This window comes from Petromyzon marinus, chromosome 4, assembly GCF_048934315.1.
Source record: "Petromyzon marinus isolate PM22_M1 ecotype Great Lakes invasive population chromosome 4, UKy_Petmar_22M1.pri1.0, whole genome shotgun sequence".
Lineage (NCBI taxonomy): Eukaryota > Metazoa > Chordata > Hyperoartia > Petromyzontiformes > Petromyzontidae > Petromyzon > Petromyzon marinus.
Window position 1 is genome coordinate 1,612,126 of NC_133670.1, and position 23,703 is coordinate 1,635,828.

The 23,703-nt window shown below is 43.9% G+C and overlaps 1 protein-coding gene across 1 annotated transcript in view; it reads left to right on the forward strand.

The window, feature by feature from the left end:
* The window catches only part of LOC116938842 (collagen alpha-3(VI) chain-like), a 114,715-nt gene that overhangs the window by 52,926 nt on the left and 38,086 nt on the right, over positions 1 to 23,703 (forward strand). Inside the window, exons 24-28 of the mRNA XM_076054492.1 lie at positions 15,678 to 15,740; positions 17,416 to 17,466; positions 18,967 to 19,002; positions 19,545 to 19,607; positions 20,897 to 20,959. Of these exons, the coding sequence (XP_075910607.1) occupies positions 15,678 to 15,740; positions 17,416 to 17,466; positions 18,967 to 19,002; positions 19,545 to 19,607; positions 20,897 to 20,959 (276 nt within the window). The remainder of the gene's footprint in view (positions 1 to 15,677; positions 15,741 to 17,415; positions 17,467 to 18,966; positions 19,003 to 19,544; positions 19,608 to 20,896; positions 20,960 to 23,703) is intronic.

Here is a 23,703-nt window from a genome sequence, read left to right on the forward strand (position 1 = left end):
AGTGGACAGCTCTGAGACAGCCGGGATTATATACAGGTTAAAGGGGGGGAGGAGCCAGAAAGGGACGTGGGTGGGGGGGAGGGCTGAGTTAAGCCAAGCTGTTTCTCCCACCATACTGACTGACAGTACCCCGGTGTTTACAAATTGAGTTGTACCTGCGGTGACTGCTATATCGGGGAGACGAAACGACATATTTATGACCGAATCCGCGAGCACAAATCAGATTTGAAACACGGCAGAACGAATTCTTTGGCCGTGGCTGATCATTGTTTCAACACAGCGGGTTCTCATGACATTGTTTTCTCCGATACCAAAGTTCTCTGCAAACCTCCCGGTTATGACCAAAGATTTGTCCATGAAGCCATCCAGATATACAAACATAGACACAACTTCAACCGAGAGGATGGTTTCAAATTGAGCAACCATTGGAAAGATGTTATAAATCAAGTCAAAGGTTAGCTGCCTTATAACTGTACAGCCATTTCCATCTCTCAGTGGGTTGTATGTCAAACTTTAGCTGCCTTATAATTGGACAGCCATTTCCATCTCTCAGTGGGTTGTATGTCAAACTTTAGCTGCCTTATAATTGTACAGCCATTTCCATCTCTCAGTGGGTTGTATTTCAAACTTTAGCTGCTTTATAATTGTACAGCCATTTCCATATCTCAGTGGGTTGTATGTCAAACTTTAGCTGCCTTATAATTGTACAGCCATTTCCATCTCTCAGTGGGTTGTATGTCAAACTTTAGCTGCCTTATAATTGTACAGCCATTTCCATCTCTCAGTGGGTTGTATGTCAAACTTTAGCTGCCTTATAATTGTACAGCCATTTCCATCTCTCAGTGGGTTGTATGTCAAACTTTAGCTGCCTTATAATTGTACAGCCATTTCCATCTCTCAGTGGGTTGTATTTCAAACTTTAGCTGCTTTATAATTGTACAGCCATTTCCATCTCTCAGTGGGTTGTATTTCAAACTTTAGCTGCCTTATAATTGTACAGCCATTTCCATCTCTCAGTGGGTTGTATGTCAAACTTTAGCTGCCTTATAATTGTACATCCATTTCCATCTCTCAGTGGGTTGTATGTCAAACTTTAGCTGCCTTATAATTGTACAGCCATTTCCATCTCTCAGTGGGTTGTATGTCAAACTTTAGCTGCCTTATAATTGTACAGCCATTTCCATCTCTCAGTGGGTTGTATGTCAAACTTTAGCTGCCTTATAAGCACCTGAAGAAGGCTACTTGTGTTGTGGCCGAAACGTCGTGACAATTTTGTCTTATTTTGTTTTATTGTTTTATTCTCATTCTACGTGACTTTACCGAAAGAACCAAGAAGATGAAACGACACCACATCGAGGGAAGGAGAGAGACACACACAGAGAGAGACACATAAAGTGACACACACAGAGGGACACACCCAGAGAGAGAGAGACACAGAAAGACACCTACACACAGAAACATACACACAAAGTGACACAGAGAGAGAGAGACACACAGAAAGACACACCTACACACAGAAACATACACACAAAGTGGCACAGAGAGAGAGACACACAGAAAGACACATCTACACACAGAAACATACACACAAAGTGACACAGAGAGAGAGACACACAGAAAGACACACCTACACACAGAAACACACACACAAAGTGACACAGAGAGAGAGACACACGCAGAAAGACACACCTACACACAGAAACATACACACAAAGTGACACAGAGAGAGAGACACACAGAAAGACACACCTACACACAGAAACATACACACAAAGTGGCACAGAGAGAGAGACACACGCAGAAAGACACACCTACACACAGAAACATACACACAAAGTGACACAGAGAGAGAGAGACACACAGAAAGACACACCTACACACAGAAACACACACACAAAGTGACACAGAGAGAGAGACACACGCAGAAAGACACACCTACACACAGAAACATACACACAAAGTGACACAGAGAGAGAGACACACAGAAAGACACACCTACACACAGAAACATACACACAAAGTGGCACAGAGAGAGACACACACGCAGAAAGACACACCTACACACAGAAACATACACACAAAGTGACACAGAGAGAGAGACACACAGAAAGACACACCTACACACAGAAACATACACACAAAGTGGCACAGAGAGAGAGACACACGCAGAAAGACACACCTACACACAGAAACATACACACAAAGTGACACAGAGAGAGAGACACACAGAAAGACACACCTACACAAAGAAACATACACACAAAGTGACACAGAGAGAGAGACACACAGAAAGACACACCTACACACAGAAACATACACGCAAAGTGACACAGAGAGAGAGACACACAGAAAGACACACCTACACACAGAAACATACACACAAAGTGACACAGAGAGAGACACACACACGGAAAGACACACCTACACACAGAAACATACACACAAAGTGACAGAGAGAGAGACGCAGAAAGACACACCTACACACAGAAACATACACACAAAGTGACACAGAGAGAGAGAGACACACACACACACGCAGAAAGACACACCTACACACAGAAACATATACACAAAGCGACACAGAGAGAGACACACACACAGAAAGACACACCTACACCCAGAAACATACACACAAAGTGACACAGAGAGAGAGAGACACACACACAGAAAGACACACCTACACACAGAAACATACACACAAAGTGACACAGAGAGAGAGAGACACACAGAAATACACACCTACACACAGAAACATACACACAAAGTGACACAGAGAGAGAGAGACACACAGAAAGACACACCTACACACAGAAACATATACACAAAGTGACAGAGAGAGAGAGAGAGACACACACAGAAAGACACACCTACACACAGAAACATATACACAAAGTGACAGAGAGAGAGAGAGACACACACAGAAAGACACACCTACACACAGAAACATACACACAAAGTGACAGAGAGAGAGAGAGAGACACACGCAGAAAGACACACCTACACACAGAAACATATACACAAAGCGACACAGAGAGAGAGACACACACAGAAAGACACACCTACACCCAGAAACATACACACAAAGTGACACAGAGAGAGAGAGACACACACACAGAAAGACACACCTACACACAGAAACATACACACAAAGTGACACAGAGAGAGAGACACACACAGAAATACACACCTACACACAGAAACATACACACAAAGTGACACAGAGAGAGAGACACACAGAAAGACACACCTACACACAGAAACATATACACAAAGTGACAGAGAGAGAGAGAGAGACACACACAGAAAGACACACCTACACAGAAACATATACACAAAGTGACAGAGAGAGAGAGACAGACACAGAAAGACACACCTACACACAGAAACATACACACAAAGTGACACAGAGAGAGAGACACACACAGAAAGACACACCTACACACAGAAACATACACACAAAGTGACACAGAGAGAGACACACAGAAAGACACACCTACACCCAGAAACATACACACAAAGTGACACAGAGAGAGAGAGACACACACACAGAAAGACACACCTACACACAGAAACATACACACAAAGTGACACAGAGAGAGACACACACATACACACCAGTGACGTGCGGTGAGGTCAATGGCTGGGGAGGCACTCGCTAGTGTCAGAGCCGGATTCACACACTGAGGGGGGCGTGGTCTCACGGAGGGGGGCGTGGTCTCACGGAGCGGGGCGTGTTAGACACGTCCCCCTCAGTGAGGCAGATGTGATAGCTGCCTCCCCTGGTGCTTTTTCATTGCAGTTTCATGACGAGACCAGCGAGCCTAAATATCTTAATACACATACGTGAAATAGGTTACCTGGAGTATGGAAAGCGAGGACATGAAATTAAGGGGTCTACAAACATTACAGTGGTGACATACTGAGATAGTAACAGGCACGCGCTTATTGCCCGCGTTCCATCCAGTTACTGAGGGGTTGCGCAATCAGAGGGAGGCTGAGCTCGTCGCTGCCTCACCTCTCGTCTCTCCCTGTATTTGCAGCGGAGCTCCGGAAATTTGGCGATTTTGACTATAAAAATGATTCGAATCGTACAGAAACAAATCAGTGGAAAGATCTTAATTGTTATTTGTTTTTTTTTGTAACAGCTATTTTCATTGGAGTATGACAGGTGAGGCTCTGCCTCCACTGACTGCACGTCCCTGATACACACAAAGAGACACAAGCGAGAGACGTAAGGAGACAAACACACAGAGAGAGAGAGACACACACACACACAAAACCGAGAGACACAAAGAGACACACACACAGAGAGAGAGAGAGACACACAACATCACAGCAAGTTAGCCGAGAGGGAGGGGGGGAGTTCCGTATCGGGCAAGAGGGTGGGGGCTAGAGATTGTGCCCAAGCGAGTGGGACATCCAAAGATGGGAGCCGAGATGGGGGGGGGGGATGAGAGAGCTGTGAGTCCGGAGGAGTGGCCATTGTTTTGTGAGATGTTAGCATTCAGTCTGCTCAACTCAACTGCTTTAACGAGGGGGACAGCGTCACGTTACCGCCAAACCCAATTAGGCGGTATTTTCGAACCTGTGTGCAACTAATTGGACGTTCCACGTGTTATTTATCAAGTTGCATGTTCAAAAAATTGCCATGCACTTACACTGCACATATGCTTTGATAATTATTTACAGTTTTTCAGTTTGTTATGATGGCTAAAAACTGTAAAAGAACATCTCTTTACGGATGTTTACATCAACTTGGTTCTACACATCTGGCAGTGCATTTTATTGGCCTTGCAAGAAATGGTCCTGCCAATTTTTTTTTAAATGTGAAACCATTCCTGCTGGATTCCCAAAGCAGCCTATTCCGAAGGGAAAACTCCCTTCCATACATTGTGAGTGTTTCAACGTAACATAAGAATAAGGTTATTTTTTATATTCTTGGTTCTTTCGGTAAAGTCACGTAGAAGGGAAACAATATAATAATATAAAACAATAAAATTCTCGCGACGTTTCGACTGCAACACAAGCAATCATCATCAGGTGTGAAAACCACAGCAAGGTCCTTTAAGCCGTGGCGGAATCTTGGACCGCAGATATGAATCTATTATCTTCTGTCAATGTGTGTTTGTCACAATGAATAACTATGCCACAGCTGTCATACATTAGCTCTATTTCAGCGACTTGTCTTCGACTGTACGAGTAAAGAAAATAAATAACGTGCCCAATGATTATTGCTGAGAAATTGGATGTAGCCTCGCCGTAATGTTTACATTTCACTGTAATGGAGGTTTTTTTTTTAATGGGGAGTGAAACCCGTTTCAGATTAATTTGTATACACACAGGCTTCATCAACAACAGTTGCTTTGTGAGCACTGATGAGTAGAGAAACTGAAGTTCACAACGCCCCCACAGTCTGCAACAACTCATAAATTCTGCAGGAGCGGAAATCCGCAAGTTCTTGCAGAATGTTAAGACTTTCGCAGTGCGGCAATTAAAAAAAATGTATATTTTCATCATAGTGTCTCACAACACTGACATACACCAGGAGACACAAGGATATACAGAGACACAAGGAGATACAGAGACACAAGGAGAGACAGACGGAGATACAGACACACAATGAGATACAGAGACACAAGGAGAGACAGACGGAGATACAGACACACAATGAGATACAGAGACACAAGGAGATACAGAGACACACGGAGAGACAGACGGAGATACAGACACACAATGAGATACAGAGACACAAGGAGATACAGAGGCACAATGAGATACAGAGGCACAATGAGATACAGAGACACAAGGAGATAGATACAGAGACCCAATGAGATACAGAGACACAAGGAGAGACAGACGGAGATACAGAGACATAAGGAGATACAGAGACACACGGAGATACAGAGACACAAGGAGATACAGAGACACAAGGAGATACGGAGGCACAAGGAGATACAGAGACAAAGGAGATACATAGACACAAGGAGATAGATACAGAGGCACAATGAGATACAGAGACACACGGATATACGGAGGCACAAGGAGATTCAGAGACACAAGGAGAGACAGAGACACAAGGAGAGAGACACAAGGAGAGACAGAAGGAGATACAGAGACAGAAAGAGATACAGAGACACAAGGAGATACAGAGACACAAGGAGAGACAGAGACTCAAGGAGAGACACAAGGAGATCCAGAGACACTGAGATACAGAGACACAAGGAGATCCAGAGACACTGAGATACAGAGATACACAAGGAGATAGAGACACAAGGAGATACAGAGACACAAGGCGAAGATATAAATACTCATTAAAGGCCGAGCCGACCTAGGGGAGCCCTAGGACCGGTTCAGATATTTTCACCAATATTAACTGTGACCGGGGAGCGAACTTAAGTCACCAGTACGCTAACCACTATGCCACGCTCGTATTTATACACACGTGATGGTGTGTTAACTTATCTATACAGGGACTCCTATACTTACGAACGAGTTAGGTTCCAGAGGTCAATTCGGAAAGTGATGTGTTCGTAAGTCTAACTTTACTCCTGTCATGTTGTACGGCATGTACACTAAACACGGGGAATAGCTTTAAAAGTTGTCCTGCAGATGTAGATACCACTGGTTCTTCACGTTCTGCAAGATCTAGATGCCCCTTGTTCTTCATGTTCTGCAGATGTAGATGCTAGTTCTCTTTGGTACTCGTGTTTCCTCTCTATTCTCTTGAAACACTTACCAAGAGATGTCTGCACAGTTGCTCTCTTCTTTTCTCCATAAATGAACTTGTATCCTTTTAAAAATTTCCAAACAGTCGAACTATTCATCCCAAAAGCAGGCGCAATGTTTATAATTTTCTCCACCTCTGTCACATTTCTTTATAATGTCCACTTTAGTTTTCATTGTAATAGTGCGCCTATTCTCATTACCACCCTCAACACTTTCACCACCCTTAAGCTTGTGAGACATGGTGGGGGTTAATAATGTTCGTGAAAAGCAGAGAGAACGACATAAAATGGCGGTGGCCCAGGTAAAAATGCTGGGAATGCTCGGTAATGACACCGGACAACCACCGCCATATATTGCGCGACAGTTAAACGTACGACTCTCGTACGTCCAAAAAGTCAACTGGACATACAGACAGGTTTGTTCGTATCTCTGAAAGTTCATAAGTCGAGTGCTTGTAAGTAGAGGAGTCCCTATATTGTATAAAGATCCCCCATATAGCCTTAACAGACTGTAGGGGCAAGTGCTGTTAGCGAGCACCTATGAAGGCCGGAACGGTACACGAGGGGGTGGGTGGCCAGCACCACGCCCGACCGCCTTTGTCTCCCTAGTGGCAATGTTTACACACCGCACCAGGTACTCATTTGAGGCTGAGTCGACCTAGGGGAGGCCCGGGACCGGTTCAGATAATCGTCACTGGTGTTGGCCGTGGGCGGGAATCGAACCCGGGTCGCCAGGTTCATAGCGCAGCGCGCTAACCGCTACACTATCGCTCCCCACTATATGGTTCTTCGACACACACATTCACGCATATGGCACGTATATCGACACGCACATAACCCAGTGACCTGTGTTCGTTTGCCATGGCTAACATCAGTGTGAGTGATAGCCAAACCCATGCTGTCATTGAGTAACTTCCTGCACTCACCCGCAGTGACTGGAGCTGGAGAAGTGTGGCCATACCCTACTAATGTAATTCCTCGCATGTGCCGAAAAATGTGAAAAAGCGTCAAATACGCAACTCTGTATGAATCCGGCCAGGAGTCCTGGAATCCCCTAAACAAAATCAAGGCTCCCTCGATGGTCTAGCTTCTCGGTTTGTTATATAATAATTTGCATCACCATACTCGCATGCTCTGCTCCAGCTCCTCTTGGATGGGGCCAGGAGAGCTGCGGTGTGGGGATCCAGCATCGCAGTGATTTAGCGCTAAGCACAATGAGTTTTTGTAATAGCTGGGATTTTTTTAAATAGCTGGAGGGCAAGCCCTTCCTACAAACGGGATTATATTCCCCATCAGCTCAGTCCCCTATATTCAACTCTTCTCCCCTTACTGGTTTATCCACCATCGGCACCACCACGCCTCTGTTGACGACTCTCAACACTCACCAAACACTGTTCACCGAATGGGACTGTGACCAGATAAGAGATACCATCTAATGAGGGTCAGGGGGATGTTCTGGCGCCTAGGTGGCGAGATGTTAACTACCTCGCCTGGAATTGCAGGAGGTCGTAGGTTTGATCCCGATCTTAAACGCCTGTATATTTGGAGTTTGCGTGTCTCTCTCCCTGTGGTCGCGTGGATTTTTCTCCGGGCCCCCGGTTTGTCCCTTCACTTTAGAATACACATTCGTATCGAGTATTTGCCTGCTATAAATTTCCGCGTGATAAGCCACTTCGTTGAGCTATCATTTGTGGCCAGGTCGCTACTGATAAAAGAGCTATATAGCTCAGTGGCTCTTACCTGGTATAATAAAAAAATAGTTTAGTTAAAAATGTGTAAATATAACTTGGCTCGGCCAGAGGGACATCTGGTGCCTTCGCGCCGCTAGCATCAAGCCGTGCTCCTCGCTTGGCCGGTTTTGCCACATCAAATCGACGTTGTTTCTGGTTCGACGTACGTAGTCACCTCAGTTAAATACAAAGTTTTCCCTCTTGAGCGTTTCGAGGCTCTCACGTGTTTATAGTATCACATACGACAGCATTGAGAAAAATGTATACACTATATTTTAGTTTTTTTTTTTAAACACGTTTATTAAGCATATTGTACAGGAATTATGTTGAAGCGGGAAACTAAAGTAACACAAATCGAAGTTTGAGAAAGGTTTGTGATGCATACAGTACAGAATTGTGTGCATTGCAGTTTTTGCTTTCATTGGCAAGGGTTCCTTTGCATGCTGTTTTACAAAGCCTGTACCATTTCTGGCATCGTGTTCTCTCTCGTGCCATTTGGGATATTGTAACCATGTCGTAAAGAGCTCCAGATGTTCGGCCCTGTGTCTATTCTTGAAATCTCTCATTCAAAACACAAGAACCAAGATGGGCAAAAAAAGAAATGAAACTAAATTAAATTTTAAAACCTGCACATCTGCAATGAAATCAACAAGTGGTGATCAGCAGCTGCCTCGTATCTGATGCGGCTCAGTTTGCGCAGCAGTGGGGTCAGGATCGGAAAATGTTGTGAGTTCCAGTAATTATTCACGTTAGACCGAACCCATCATTCCCGTGGGATCGACGAAATAAGGGCCCAGCTGGTCAGGACCACTTATGGAAAAGTCAGCAGCGGTCATCAAGTAGACACACTGGCCACAGGCACGTACGGAATTCCTATTCCTGGCTCGCTTGAAAGAGCTTGGATAACTTTGTTGAGTGTTTACCTTGGATACATTAATAACAGAAGTGGATGTTTTACCACGCTTCGCAACAGAGACTATTTGTATTACAGTATCATGTACTTGCCGTGCACACAGATTAATAACAACAAACATTCCGGGCATGAACGCTTTGAGAATGTGAGCTGCTACTTTTACTTCCTGACGAAGCTCCCAGCACGTCAAGCGAAACGTCGGACACCGTGCCGAAAATCATGCGGTACGAATCGAGAATACATCGGAGAGCTCTGCCAACGCAACCACAGTGGTCATGTTTTGCCAACTGGACATCTGCGAAAAAATTGCTTTTTTAGCTCAATGGATTCCTCCAGTATGAATAAATATTGTGATTCACTTTTTCAGGCTCTTCGTTGGTCAACTCTGGGATGTTGATGCTGTCAGCCTTAATTGTTTACCAACACACACACAAAATGCTAGAAATGACAAACACAGTGCCCTTTAATCTTTGGTTCTTTCGGTAAAGTCACGTCGAAAATAAAATCAATAATAGAATACGACGTTTCGGTTGCAACACAAGCAACCATCATCAGGTAAGAATGAATTATGAAACAGACACGGCAACAACATAGGCAGACACACATGCAGAGAGAGAGACACACAAAGACACACCGTGCGAGACACACACCAAGACAAACAGAAGGACAACGACTCTGTGCCGAGGCCTTAAATAGAGGGGGGGAGGGGCCGGAACAGAGAGAGGACTGCGGAGGACAAATGAGTGGAGCAGTGTGGAATTCCGGACCACAGAGGATAGATAATGGTTTAGAGCAAGAAAATCGAAAGTTTGAGAAAGCAAACTGAGTAAAATTAAGAAGTGCAATGCAGTGCAACACAGAGGGTCGGTTAACACACAGTTAACGCATAGCCTGGTTGATTAACGTTCTAACAAAGATTGCTAAATTCGAAGTTAAGTGTGGAACAGACAACCAAGGAGAAATTTAGAGAGAAATAGGAAGTTTGACAACAAATTTAGTAAAATTAGAGAGTGTAACGCAGAGTCGGTTAACACACAGTTAACGCACAGCCTGGTTGATTAACATTCTCCAAAGATTGCTAAATTAGAAGTAAAGTGTGAGTTGTGAGTAGTAAAGTGTGAGTTGTGAGTAGTAAAGTGTGAGTTGTGAGAAGTAAAGTGTGAGTTGTGAGAAGTGTGAGTTGTGAGTAGTAAAGTGTGAGTTGTGAGTAGTAAAGTGTGAGTTGTGAGTAGTAAAGTGTGAGTTGTGAGTAGTAAAGTGTGAGTTGTGAGTAGTAAAGTGTGAGTTGTGAGTAGTAAAGTCTGAGTTGTGAGAAGTGTGAGTTGTGAGTAGTAAAGTGTGAGTTGTGAGAAGTAAAGTGTGAGTTGTGAGAAGTGTGAGTTGTGAGAAGTGTGAGTTGTGAATAGTAAAGTGTGAGTTGTGAGTAGTAAAGTGTGAGTTGTGAGAAGTGTGAGTTGTGAGTAGTAAAGTGTGAATTGTGAGAAGTAAAGTGTGAGTTGTGAGAAGTGTGAGTTGTGAGAAGTGTGAGTTGTGAATAGTAAAGTGTGAGTTGTGAGTAGTAAAGTGTGAGTTGTGAGTAGTAAAGTGTGAGTTGTGAGTAGTAAAGTGTGAGTTGTGAGTAGTAAAGTCTGAGTTGTGAGAAGTGTGAGTTGTGAGTAGTAAAGTGTGAGTTGTGAGAAGTGTGAGTTGTGAGAAGTAAAGTGTGAGTTGTGAGTAGTAAAGTGTGAATTGTGAGAAGTAAAGTGTGAGTTGTGAGAAGTGTGAGTTGTGAATAGTAAAGTGTGAGTTGTGAGTAGTAAAGTGTGAGTTGTGAGTAGTAAAGTGTGAGTTGTGAGTAGTAAAGTGTGAGTTGTGAGTAGTAAAGTCTGAGTTGTGAGAAGTGTGAGTTGTGAGTAGTAAAGTGTGAGTTGTGAGAAGTGTGAGTTGTGAGAAGTAACGTGTGAGTTGTGAGAAGTGTGAGTTGTGAGTAGTAAAGTGTGAGTTGTGAGTAGTAAAGTGTGAGTTGTGAGTAGTAAAGTGTGAGTTGTGAGTAGTGTGAGTTGTGAGAAGTGTGAGTTGTGAGAAGTAAAGTGTGAGTTGTGAGAAGTGTGAGTTGTGAGAAGTGTGAGTTGTGAGTAGTAAAGTGTGAGTTGTGAGTAGTAAAGTGTGAGTTGTGAGTAGTAAAGTGTGAGTTGTGAGTAGTAAAGTGTGAGTTGTGAGAAGTGTGAGTTGTGAGAGGTGTGAGTTGTGAGTAGTAAAGTGTGAGTTGTGAGTAGTAAAGTGTGAGTTGTGAGAAGTGTGAGTTGTGAGAAGTGTGAGTTGTGAGAAGTAAAGTGTGAGTTGTGAGTAGTAAAGTGTGAGTTGTGAGTAGTAAAGTGTGAGTTGTGAGAAGTGTGAGTTGTGAGAAGTGTGAGTTGTGAGAAGTAAAGTGTGAGTTGTGAGTAGTAAAGTGTGAGTTGTGAGTAGTAAAGTGTGAGTTGTGAGTAGTAAAGTGTGAGTTGTGAGTAGTGTGAGTTGTGAGTAGTAAAGTGTGAGTTGTGAGTAGTAAAGTGTGAGTTGTGAGTAGTAAAGTGTTAGTTGTGAGTAGTAAAGTGTGAGTTGTGAGTAGTAAAGTGTGAGTTGTGAGTAGTGTGAGTTGTGAGTAGTAAAGTGTGAGTTGTGAGAAGTAAAGTGTGAGTTGTGAGTAGTAAAGTGTGAGTTGTGAGTAGTAAAGTGTGAGTTGTGAGTAGTAAAGTGTGAGTTGTGAGTAGTGTGAGTTGTGAGAAGTAAAGTGTGAGTTGTGAGAAGTGTGAGTTGTGAGTAGTAAAGTGTGAGTTGTGAGTAGTGTGAGTTGTGAGTAGTAAAGTGTGAGTTGTGAGTAGTAAAGTGTGAGTTGTGAGTAGTAAAGTGTGAGTTGTGAGTAGTAAAGTGTGAGTTGTGAGTAGTAAAGTGTGAGTTGTGAGTAGTGTGAGTTGTGAGAAGTAAAGTGTGAGTTGTGAGTAGTAAAGTGTGAGTTGTGAGTAGTGTGAGTTGTGAGTAGTAAAGTGTGAGTTGTGAGTAATAAAGTGTGAGTTGTGAGAAGTAAAGTGTGAGTTGTGAGTAGTAAAGTGTGAGTTGTGAGTAATAAAGTGTGAGTTGTGAGTAGTAAAGTGTGAGTTGTGAGAAGTAAAGTGTGAGTTGTGAGTAGTAAAGTGTGAGTTGTGAGTAGTAAAGTGTGAGTTGTGAGTAATAAAGTGTGAGTTGTGAGTAGTAAAGTGTGAGTTGTGAGAAGTAAAGTGTGAGTTGTGAGTAGTAAAGTGTGAGTTGTGAGTAGTAAAGTGTGAGTTGTGAGTAGTAAAGTGTGAGTTGTGAGTAGTGTGAGTTGTGAGTAGTAAAGTGTGAGTTGTGAGAAGTGTGAGTTGTGAGTAGTAAAGTGTGAGTTGTGAGTAGTAAAGTGTGAGTTGTGAGTAGTGTGAGTTGTGAGTAGTAAAGTGTGAGTTGTGAGAAGTAAAGTGTGAGTTGTGAGAAGTAAAGTGTGAGTTGTGAGTAGTAAAGTGTGAGTTGTGAGAAGTGTGAGTTGTGAGTAGTAAAGTGTGAGTTGTGAGAAGTAAAGTGTGAGTTGTGAGAAGTGTGAGTTGTGAGTAGTAAAGTCTGAGTTGTGAGAAGTGTGAGTTGTGAGTAGTAAAGTGTGAGTTGTGAGAAGTGTGAGTTGTGAGAAGTAACGTGTGAGTTGTGAGAAGTGTGAGTTGTGAGTAGTAAAGTGTGAGTTGTGAGTAGTAAAGTGTGAGTTGTGAGTAGTAAAGTGTGAGTTGTGAGAAGTGTGAGTTGTGAGAAGTAAAGTGTGAGTTGTGAGTAGTAAAGTGTGAGTTGTGAGTAGTAAAGTGTGAGTTGTGAGTAGTAAAGTGTGAGTTGTGAGTAGTAAAGTGTGAGTTGTGAGAAGTAAAGTGTGAGTTGTGAGTAGTGTGAGTTGTGAGTAGTAAAGTGTGAGTTGTGAGTAGTAAAGTGTGAGTTGTGAGAAGTGTGAGTTGTGAGAAGTAAAGTGTGAGTTGTGAGTAGTAAAGTGTGAGTTGTGAGAAGTAAAGTGTGAGTTGTGAGAAGTGTGAGTTGTGAGAAGTAAAGTGTGAGTTGTGAGTAGTAAAGTGTGAGTTGTGAGTAGTAAAGTGTGAGTTGTGAGTAGTAAAGTGTGAGTTGTGAGTAGTAAAGTGTGAGTTGTGAGAAGTGTGAGTTGTGAGAAGTGTGAGTTGTGAGAAGTAAAGTGTGAGTTGTGAGTAGTAAAGTGTGAGTTGTGAGTAGTAAAGTGTGAGTTGTGAGAAGTGTGAGTTGTGAGAAGTAAAGTGTGAGTTGTGAGTAGTAAAGTGTGAGTTGTGAGTAGTAAAGTGTGAGTTGTGAGAAGTAAAGTGTGAGTTGTGAGTAGTAAAGTGTGAGTTGTGAGTAGTAAAGTGTGAGTTGTGAGTAGTAAAGTGTGAGTTGTGAGTAGTGTGAGTTGTGAGTAGTAAAGTGTGAGTTGTGAGAAGTAAAGTGTGAGTTGTGAGTAGTAAAGTGTGAGTTGTGAGTAGTAAAGTGTTAGTTGTGAGTAGTAAAGTGTGAGTTGTGAGAAGTGTGAGTTGTGAGTAGTAAAGTGTGAGTTGTGAGTAGTGTGAGTTGTGAGTAGTAAAGTGTGAGTTGTGAGTAGTAAAGTGTGAGTTGTGAGTAGTAAAGTGTGAGTTGTGAGTAGTAAAGTGTGAGTTGTGAGTAGTAAAGTGTGAGTTGTGAGTAGTGTGAGTTGTGAGAAGTAAAGTGTGAGTTGTGAGTAGTAAAGTGTGAGTTGTGAGTAGTGTGAGTTGTGAGTAGTAAAGTGTGAGTTGTGAGTAATAAAGTGTGAGTTGTGAGAAGTAAAGTGTGAGTTGTGAGTAGTAAAGTGTGAGTTGTGAGTAATAAAGTGTGAGTTGTGAGTAGTAAAGTGTGAGTTGTGAGAAGTAAAGTGTGAGTTGTGAGTAGTAAAGTGTGAGTTGTGAGTAGTAAAGTGTGAGTTGTGAGTAGTAAAGTGTGAGTTGTGAGTAGTGTGAGTTGTGAGTAGTAAAGTGTGAGTTGTGAGTAGTAAAGTGTGAGTTGTGAGTAGTAAAGTGTGAGTTGTGAGTAGTGTGAGTTGTGAGTAGTAAAGTGTGAGTTGTGAGAAGTAAAGTGTGAGTTGTGAGTAGTAAAGTGTGAGTTGTGAGTAGTAAAGTGTGAGTTGTGAGTAGTAAAGTGTGAGTTGTGAGTAGTAAAGTGTGAGTTGTGAGTAGTGTGAGTTGTGAGTAGTAAAGTGTGAGTTGTGAGTAGTAAAGTGTGAGTTGTGAGTAGTAAAGTGTGAGTTGTGAGTAAACCTTCCCCGTAGAGGTGGTTCAAACTAGATTCGTGCCCTTTGTTTACAGTCATCACAGGAAGCTATTCACCCATCCTGTAATCCACGATATCATTTCCAATCGATTGTTGATTGGCAACTCCCTTGTGCCTGTTGTAAAGTGAGACCTGGAATATACTTCAGTTCGAGCTAATAATGGGCATTCCTAGTGACATGTCTATGGTATGTTCTGCGTTTACGATTATTAACAATCAGTGGAGGTATTACCACACTCGTGTAACAATCACAGAATAACAGCATATTAACCAAGAGCTACGTGATGGGCAATTATTAAAAATGTTTCCACAAATCTGGCTGTCGCCTGATGAAGCTAGTTGTAATTACTGGTGAAACGTCGTATTCAGATTTTAAATTTTCTGGATTTTCTCTCCAACACACTGGTGTGCTGTACTAGTAACGAATTGGCATGTTCTTTTTAAGTGACAAACCTTACTAATTGGCTGTGTCGGGTATTGACGTGTTCAACGACATTTATATTTGCACGATATAACCCAAAAACTATATTATGGATGATATTGGTTGCGAAAGCCTACCCGTTAAACTAAAAATGTGTGTTTGGCAACAGAATATGCAACGTGTTTGTCCCATCACACAACTGATTATCTCTGTTTATCTGCCGGAGTGATGCGCGTGCCACCATAGGTACACATATCAGCATCTGAACTCCCACTGTTTCCATTTAACTGCGATCGTGGTCTGTTTCCCAAGCACAGCTCGAAGATCCTCATTCCGCATGTGCCATATGGCACTTCTTAGCGATGGGCCGTGTTTTGTTGCATCCTATTTTTTGTGGCTTGTGGTGTCCTCTGCGATCATTCAAGTGTATGTGATTAAAATTTTGTTTTTTGAAGGAATCAATGATGGCATTAACTTGATCTAAAATGAAAACAGGATAACTGTATTCAATTTAAAGCGAGATGAAAGCCCTGTTAGACATAAACATGTACATGTTTTAAAATATATATCTCTTGAGGATCTTTTCTGTCCCACAGGGTCAACAAGGAATTCTCGGAGACGTGGGTCCCAGTGGTCTCGATGGAAACCGAGGGTCGACTGTGAGTGACGGTCCAAACCTCGCCACCTCACCGGCCTGCCACGCTCCTCATAGCCAGGCCACAGCAAGCCCAGCGTGTAGCCAATGCGGTCGCATCTGCAACTACAAATAATAAGAACGTTGCTCAGGTTCCGAAAATTAAACTTATTTTAATTATATATTTTTTTATTCACTTTGATTTTATTATAATTTTTATATCTCCGTGACTTTACCGAAAGAACCAAGGAATATAAAAACCTATTCAATTGACATTAGCCACACAAAATTAGTCGTGGATACAAAATAAGAGGCCCGTATTCTTAGTCACGGCTCAGCTCAGGCTTGGCCCAGGCTCAAATGAGCCGGCTCAAAACCACCATGCTTAAATTGAGCTGGCTCTAAGCATCGGTCCCATGTGGCTGAGCCTGAACCAGGTGGTGGCTTACCTCTTATCCCCTCGACTTGGTAACCAACCGAGCGGTTTAGGCCTGAGCTGAGCGTGAGCATTCGAGGCCGAGGCAGAGCCATGACTAAGAACACAGCCCCAATTTGTCTCTCTGCTTCCAAGCGAGCATTGTGGTGTTGCACACCCCATTTGGAAGACCTGGGTAAGCGATGCAAATGAGGTACCCTATGCCAATATCAAATCGCAAAAGGACTACCAATGTCAAATTCCCACACAGTTATACTCCTATTATTGACCCTGGAGGGATGATAAGCTAAGTTGACTCATGTTTAATGCTCTATAAATATCTTGATGGATCAAACCGTGTTGGTCATGGGGATTGTTTTATCATATTTCACCATGCCAGTCAGTGAAGATTGGTGAAGTGGTGGTGGGGGTGGCGAAGGGGTGGTGGGGCAGGACCAGCCAAAGATTTTAACTCGCGGCCTTTCACCTGTGACTCAAGGGTTGTAGACGCATCTGCAATGAGAACTGTTATGGCAGAGAGCTTGCAACAAAGATGAAAAAAGTGTTGTCCTGAATTCGTCCTAAGGCATGTGTGCTTGCATTTGTAACGAGTGCAGTTTCAGCAAACCGGTTTCCAGCTCAAGTGAAACAAGCACCACATAGTGCAGCTGGGAGAGAGGGCCTCCTCTCGCACTGACATCCGAAGCCATTCAATTCTCCAGTCTTATTTTGGGGGCTCTCTCCTGACGTAATATCGTGTTTGTTACGATTACGCTCAGTTAGCCAGCAACGCCGAGTCTCAAATCTCTTTTGAGGAGGGTCCCGGCCAGGTTGTCGTAGCAGTAGGAGGAGATGTAGCTCTGTGTGTAATGCCAGTTGAGTAGTGTGCGGGCCATTTTTCAGCATTGGGAATATTGGCCAAATACCAGTGATGTTGTTTGTTAACCTGAGCACTTAAGTCTGTGCCACTGCGTTGCCAGAAACAATCGAGTGTGCACCTCGTTGTGGTTGGGAGTGTTGGAGTTTTAGTCGGTCACAAAATCCCCTCGTCTCAATTTGTGCAACTGTGGGTTTAAAGAGTTGAACAAGCTAGCCTGTGTTTGGACGTTACTAATGTGTTCCAGTTTAGTTGTAATTATAATGAAAATATTAGAGGCAAATATTTAAGTACAGTATTGATTTTATCGTAAACGTGTAAGGAAAAACAACACAATTTTTTACGTTCAACTCACTGAAAATGTATTGGTTCACTCACATGAAGATTAAACATGACATTGTCTTTCAGGGTTACCCAGGGGCAGACATGATTGGACCCAAGGGAGGTGTTGGCAAAAAGGTATTGACTACTCATGCACAACACTGCCATAAGATATTTCTATTGGCATCAAAGTCTTGGTCTCTTAGCCATGGAGCAAGGTTTAATGTGTAAGCCCAAGAAGGATGCAGTCCAATTTTTCAGTGGTCTTTTTCTTCTATATAATGTGTCATATAGTCACGGTGTTGGTTACAGCAGGGATGCATTGCTTACTCATTTGTATACCTTTATTTTACTTAAAGCTTTTCCTGTTTACATAGTTTAGAGACTGCCATAACCATTTTGGCGAAGCCCAGATAAACACAATCGCCCGCTCACCCTGCCTGCAGTAGCCATGCGAGCAGGCAGTGTTTGGACGAGGAGTGGTGTACTTACTTTGCACGCGTGGTCTTACATCTTTACAAAGACTTGTGGAGAGCTCTATTTTTGGGGAGCGGTGGGACAGCGGGTTAGCACACTGCGCTGCGAACCCGGCGACACAGCGTTAGATTCCCACGCAAGGCCAACTTTGGTGGCGAATATCTCAACCAGTCCTGCGCCTCCCCTAGACCGACTCGGCCGTAAATGATTGCCTGGTGTGGTGTACAAACATCAGCACTGAGGAGAATGGCGGCCGGGCATGGTGCCGGCCTTCGTAGGTGCTACTTACTAACAACACATGTCCCAACAGTCTGTTAACAACTATATAGGGGATCTTTGCCTTATTTTGGTGTTACATTTATTGAGGACTAAATATAAACAAATGAACGTTGTGTTCTTAATGACATTTCAGAGCATGCCAGCACTTTGTGTGTGTCCCAGCTCACGTAAAATTTGGCCAATTGCCTTCACCAAACCTCAAGCTATTCTCGGAAAATATTCTCAACTTTTCATAGCAAACTTTTCCGCTACACCGAGTATCTGATTACAGAGCTCTGGAGTTCCTCTAAGAAGGTAGGTCCATCTTTTCTGATCAGAAGCACAGAATTCTAAAGACATCAATGCCAGCATCGGTCGGTGAGAGCAGCGCCTCGTATCTCAATCGAACGCGACGCTGTTATTGTGTTTAAATTATCCCAATCCATTCACTGTTTTGATATCGTACGTTTGCCAAAAAAAACTTTAATTCACAGCATTGTATTGCAATCTCTGTCTTAAATTGTTAGCATGGTTATGTATGTGCTGAAAAATAAGCTGGAGCAATTTTACAATTCATTGGAATGATACTTGAAAACTGATGAGGTGTGGAGGCATGGATACACATTAATAAAAAAATGATTGCCTCTCTTATGCACAATGTTGATTCGACACTCACATAAAGGTCTGGATAATAAAGATGCCTACATATTGAGATGTTCTTTTCACGAAAACTCAAGAGAAACATTTCACGAAGAAAGCAAAGTAGGGCGAGTTGCTTGAACCATCAATGTGATGCGTGCGTTAACCGCGCCTCCAATTAGCACGGTTGGCTATGTACGGTGCAAAAGAAGTTCAACATACGTACATACATACATACATTACCTGTTGCCATGTGTCTCACAGGGCGACGATGGCTTTCTGGGCTACACTGGCATCCAGGTAACGAGGCGCGCCTTCATCCAGTATACAGTCATTACACTTTCCAGCTAAGGTTAAAAAAAGTTTACAGGGCAGTGCCTGGATTTGACTCCTGACTCGAGGGTGGGGGGGGGGGGGGCTCTCTGCATCGAGTTTTTATGTTCTCCCCTCGATGAGCTCGGTTTCCTCTGGAGTTAGCTGGGTTCCCCTCCATAACTGGAAGTAAAAAAAAATGTACACACACAATGCAAATCTCGGTTAAAATTGGCAAAAGTTTGACAAAAAGGATTAACCACTATTCACTGGCAAGAAATCATCACCCCCTACTGGCAGACTAATTCCCATCGTGAGCCAAGTGTTGTGATCTTGTGCTGCACAGGGACAGCTACCAATAGAGGGCTTTGCACTCTGAGACGTTTCCAGTAAACATAATCAACTTCAATATGAATGCAAGCTCGTTCATTAAGGTCATTCACAGTTGCAATGCATTACATGTGGAGAGAAGCACATCAGTTCCTAGCTTTGATGAATCCTGCATCACGCCATTACCCTGTTCCCTGCAGGGTAATGTTGGTGACGAGGGACCAGGAGGTGACGATGGACCCAAGGGCATCAGAGGTCGCATGGTAACAAACGCAGAGACATGCTGCCTTAAAACCAATCTCATTCGCTTTCATTTTGCCTGCCAATCCAAAGGCATCACCAGGTTCCATGATTCTTCAGATCTGTATAACTTCCAAAAATCATTACCATCATCTTGTTAATTTATCCTTATCACGAGTACCGCTCTCATCGTTCTCATCGTCATCATCAATGAGTCCGATTCAAAACGCGCGACGAGTGGCCAACAAGGCCCCAGCGGAACCCGAGCGCCATTCTGCACAGACGTGTCTCCAGCCACCTCTTGACGGCCGCCGCCACCGCCGCCAACCACGCGCTGCCTACAGCCACAGGGAGCTTATTCCATTCACGAGCAGCGGAGATAGATAACTAGCATAGACCATTACCATCATCTTCGTACATGATCGTCACCAGCATTATTTATCATCTTCTACATCCTCTTCTTCATCATCAGAAGAACTGTCATCAACAAATATGGCCAATTACTAAACTAGCAGACCTGGGTGCAGGACGGAGCAGCTCTCGCACACAACAACAACAGCCGTCATTGGTCACTAAGTGGCGGCGACGTCACCACGGCACCCGCGTCATTTCAGGTGGACTCCCGAGGCCACTTGGAGTGTTGAAGGCTGGCTGACATGAGGTCACGGGACAGACCCAGCAGGTGCTTGCGATTGGCTGACTGAGCAACTGCCTGTGACCTCCACACGCGCGTACCTGCGATATTTGTGCAACAAGAGCCTGATTGGTCGGCTCGGATGTCAGCAGTTCCTGTCGGTACTCTGCCGGCCCGCTCGGGACCTTGCGGGAGTTTCTAGTGAATGGGGCCGTGGCGAGTCATGATAAATGTCGGCGCCTGAATTTTACGGAAGGGATTTTGCGCAATTCATGCGCTACGTTGGAATTCCGCCCATGTGCTCAAGCTCAATGCATATCTCTGTTTCATAAACACAATATCACAATTATAAATATATATTTTAAAACTCAGCGTCTGGGATATTGTACATTATCCACACATCGAATGTCTGGCTTTTCCGATAAACGATGTTTAAAAAATGTAAATGTGGCTGCTCTGTGTTTTGGCTGCAACTAGCTGCTGCTGTGTCCTGTCACCTATTTGCCTAGAATAATATTTAAAATTGCGGGACCAAAGCATTATTTTTCTGTTGTTACTGCCCGCATCCACTGATTAGCCATGCAGAGCACAAGCTACAGCCTCACATACGGCTGGCTGTATGTGGGGATGTCTGTCTCTTGGGTGCTGATCTCACATGCTGGCAACACTGTCCTGCAGGCAAATTCGGGGAAAAAAGGCTCTCCAGGAGAGGGAGGGGAACTGGGACCACCTGGTCCACTGGTAAGTCAAGCAACTGCAACAAAGCCCTTTCGCCTACAGAAACTACTCGACGCATTCATCAATAACACTGCCTCTGCATCGCCAGGATTCAAAGAACTGAACGCTTGTGGCCCGTTTGCACGTTTAGACCGCCAACTCTTCAGAAAACGTGTCCACCTTAGCAGACAGCAGTGAAACGAAGACACGTGGCAGCAGGGGTATGTGGCAGCAGTGATTGTACTTTACTGATGAGCCCAAATGAGGATGAAACCAACCCACAGTTGAGTCATTGTTTTTACTGTTGCCTGCTGGGATGGTCACGTTTTCTCCACTTGTCGAGTTGGTGGTGAAAAAGACAAAATAGCCGCATGCTCAGTTCTTGTGAGCTGGTGGTCTGGATAAGGCTTTTCTCATAAGTTTACAGATTTTAATGATCCATGCAACCTTGTACACAAGAGCCTCCAGTGGTTTCCTAATATCGGAAAGAAGAGAGTTCCAGACGGCCATAGAAGCGCATCCGAAAGCCTAAGTGTACCACCACGTGCTGCTCCTGGTTAGTCTCTCCACATCCATTCTAGACCACGTGACCAAAGCTACTGGGTCGTCGGATTTCCCCAAGCAGCGGTGCGATTTGACTCGGCCGTCCTCTTATTGCTCCACGTCTAATTGAAGCCGGTCCGGATGCTGTCAGTGTTCCTCACACAAAGCTAATTTCTATACTTGCAATGCTTTTCATTGGTCAGATCTTCTAATTTTTCCAGTATATATGTAGTGGTTGACTTGACGCAGACAACTTTATTGTTTTCTCCGACACCACTTTTATTACAACTCTTCACATTACGTCTGTGACTCCGTCATTCCGCTTAGCCGCAGCTCGCTCGCCGCCCGTCTCGCTCACTCTGCTTCCTCCCCTATCCCTCACTGTCCCTCTGCGTCGTCCCTGTCTCTCTCCGTCGCTCGTCGTCCCTGTCTCTCTCCGTCGCTCGCTGTCTCTGTCTCTCTCCGTCGCTCGCTGTCTCTGTCTCACGCTGTATCGCTGTCTCACGCTGTATCTCTGTCTCACGCTGTATCTCTGTCTCACGCTGTATCTCTGTCTCACGCTGTATCTCTGTCTCATGCTGTATCTCTGTCTCACGCTGTATCTCTGTCTCACGCTGTATCTCTGTCTCTCTCCCGCTGTCTCTGTCTCACGTTGTATCTCTGTTTCTCTCCCGCTGTCTCTGCCTCACTCCGTCTCTGCTTGTCTCTGCTTGTCTCTGCTCCACTGCTAGCCTGTTCTGTCTCCTATGTCTTCGCTCCGGTTCTCATCGACCTGCTTCGTTCCAGTCCCAGCGACAACTCCCCTCGTTCTTCCCGTCTCCCGAATATATCCCCGTTCTCATTACCAACCAATTAATTAGGCCACGTGCCACTCACGCCCCGCGTCCCCGCACCTGTTACTCTCCCCCTCTATCCCCAGACATTCTGGCGCCACTCCGCCCTTGACAACAACCCCAGCCAATCACAGCCGTACATCTCTTACCAACTTAATTGGCCCGTCATTACTTCACAGTTCCCCGCCGCCGCATCTGGCCGGCCCGACGTAACCCCACTGTCCATAACTTGCGCGTCTTTACCATCCACCCTGTATGCGCGTGTTAATCCACTACATCTATACAGAGGCACACGTCATGATGGTTTTGTACACCTTGACTTTTGTTTCTATATAAACATGGGCAGGGACTAGGAAAATCCATGTCACATGGCACACATGGGAAATGTTGTGATCATGAATGAGATTCCACATTTCCCATATCAGGCACTTGGTTATGTCCTGTTTAACACGTAAACTTTCACGACCAATATCGTCCATAATAGACGTTTTTTTTGGTTTAGATATATAAGTGTGTCGTAAAAACCTGCCACCACCCGACACAGGTTCTGTTCACGTGACAACCCTTACTAGTTGGCTGTTTCGGGTGGTGGCGGGTTTCTACGTGACTTTACGGAAAGAACCAAAGAGTAATTCCTGCAGTCACGAAAGCTTCAAATCAAGTTTGACCCACCGCTATGGGGAGGATTTCCACACAACTCACACTTAACTTCAAATTTAGAAATCTTTGGAAGAATGTGATCAACCAGTTAAAGTGTTAACTGTTGTGTTAGCCGACTCTCTGTGTTGCATTGCATTACATTTCAAAGTTTACTAGGTTTTTATTTAAAGCTTTATTTTTCGATTTAAAGCTTTCGTGACTGCAATGATTCATCTTCTTTGGTTCTTTCGGTAAAGTCACGTAGAATGATAATAAAATAATAAATTGATAAAATAAAATAACGCAATAATATTCTCACGACGTTTATTGTTTCCCTTCAACTTGACTTTTACCGAAAGAGCTAAGAATATGAATTTACTAGGTTTGTTTTATCGAACTTCCAATTTCTCTCTCCCTGCCACTCTCTAAATTTTACTAGGTTTGTCAAAACTTCAAATTTCTCTCCTACTGCCGCTCTCATTGACATGCTAATTTCTGTGCCCCCCCCCCATCTCTATACAATGCCGCGTCACAGAGGCGTTGTTTCTCTGTGTGTCTCTCTGCGTATGTGTCTCTCTGCGTATGTGTTTCTCTCCCCCATGTGTGTCTCTCTCTGTGTGTCTCTCTCTCTGTGTACAGTGAGGGAAAAAAGTATTTGATCCCTTGCTGATTTTGTACGTTTGCCCACTGACGACGAAATGATCAGTCTATAATTTTAATGGTAGGTTTATTTGAACAATGAGAGACAGAATA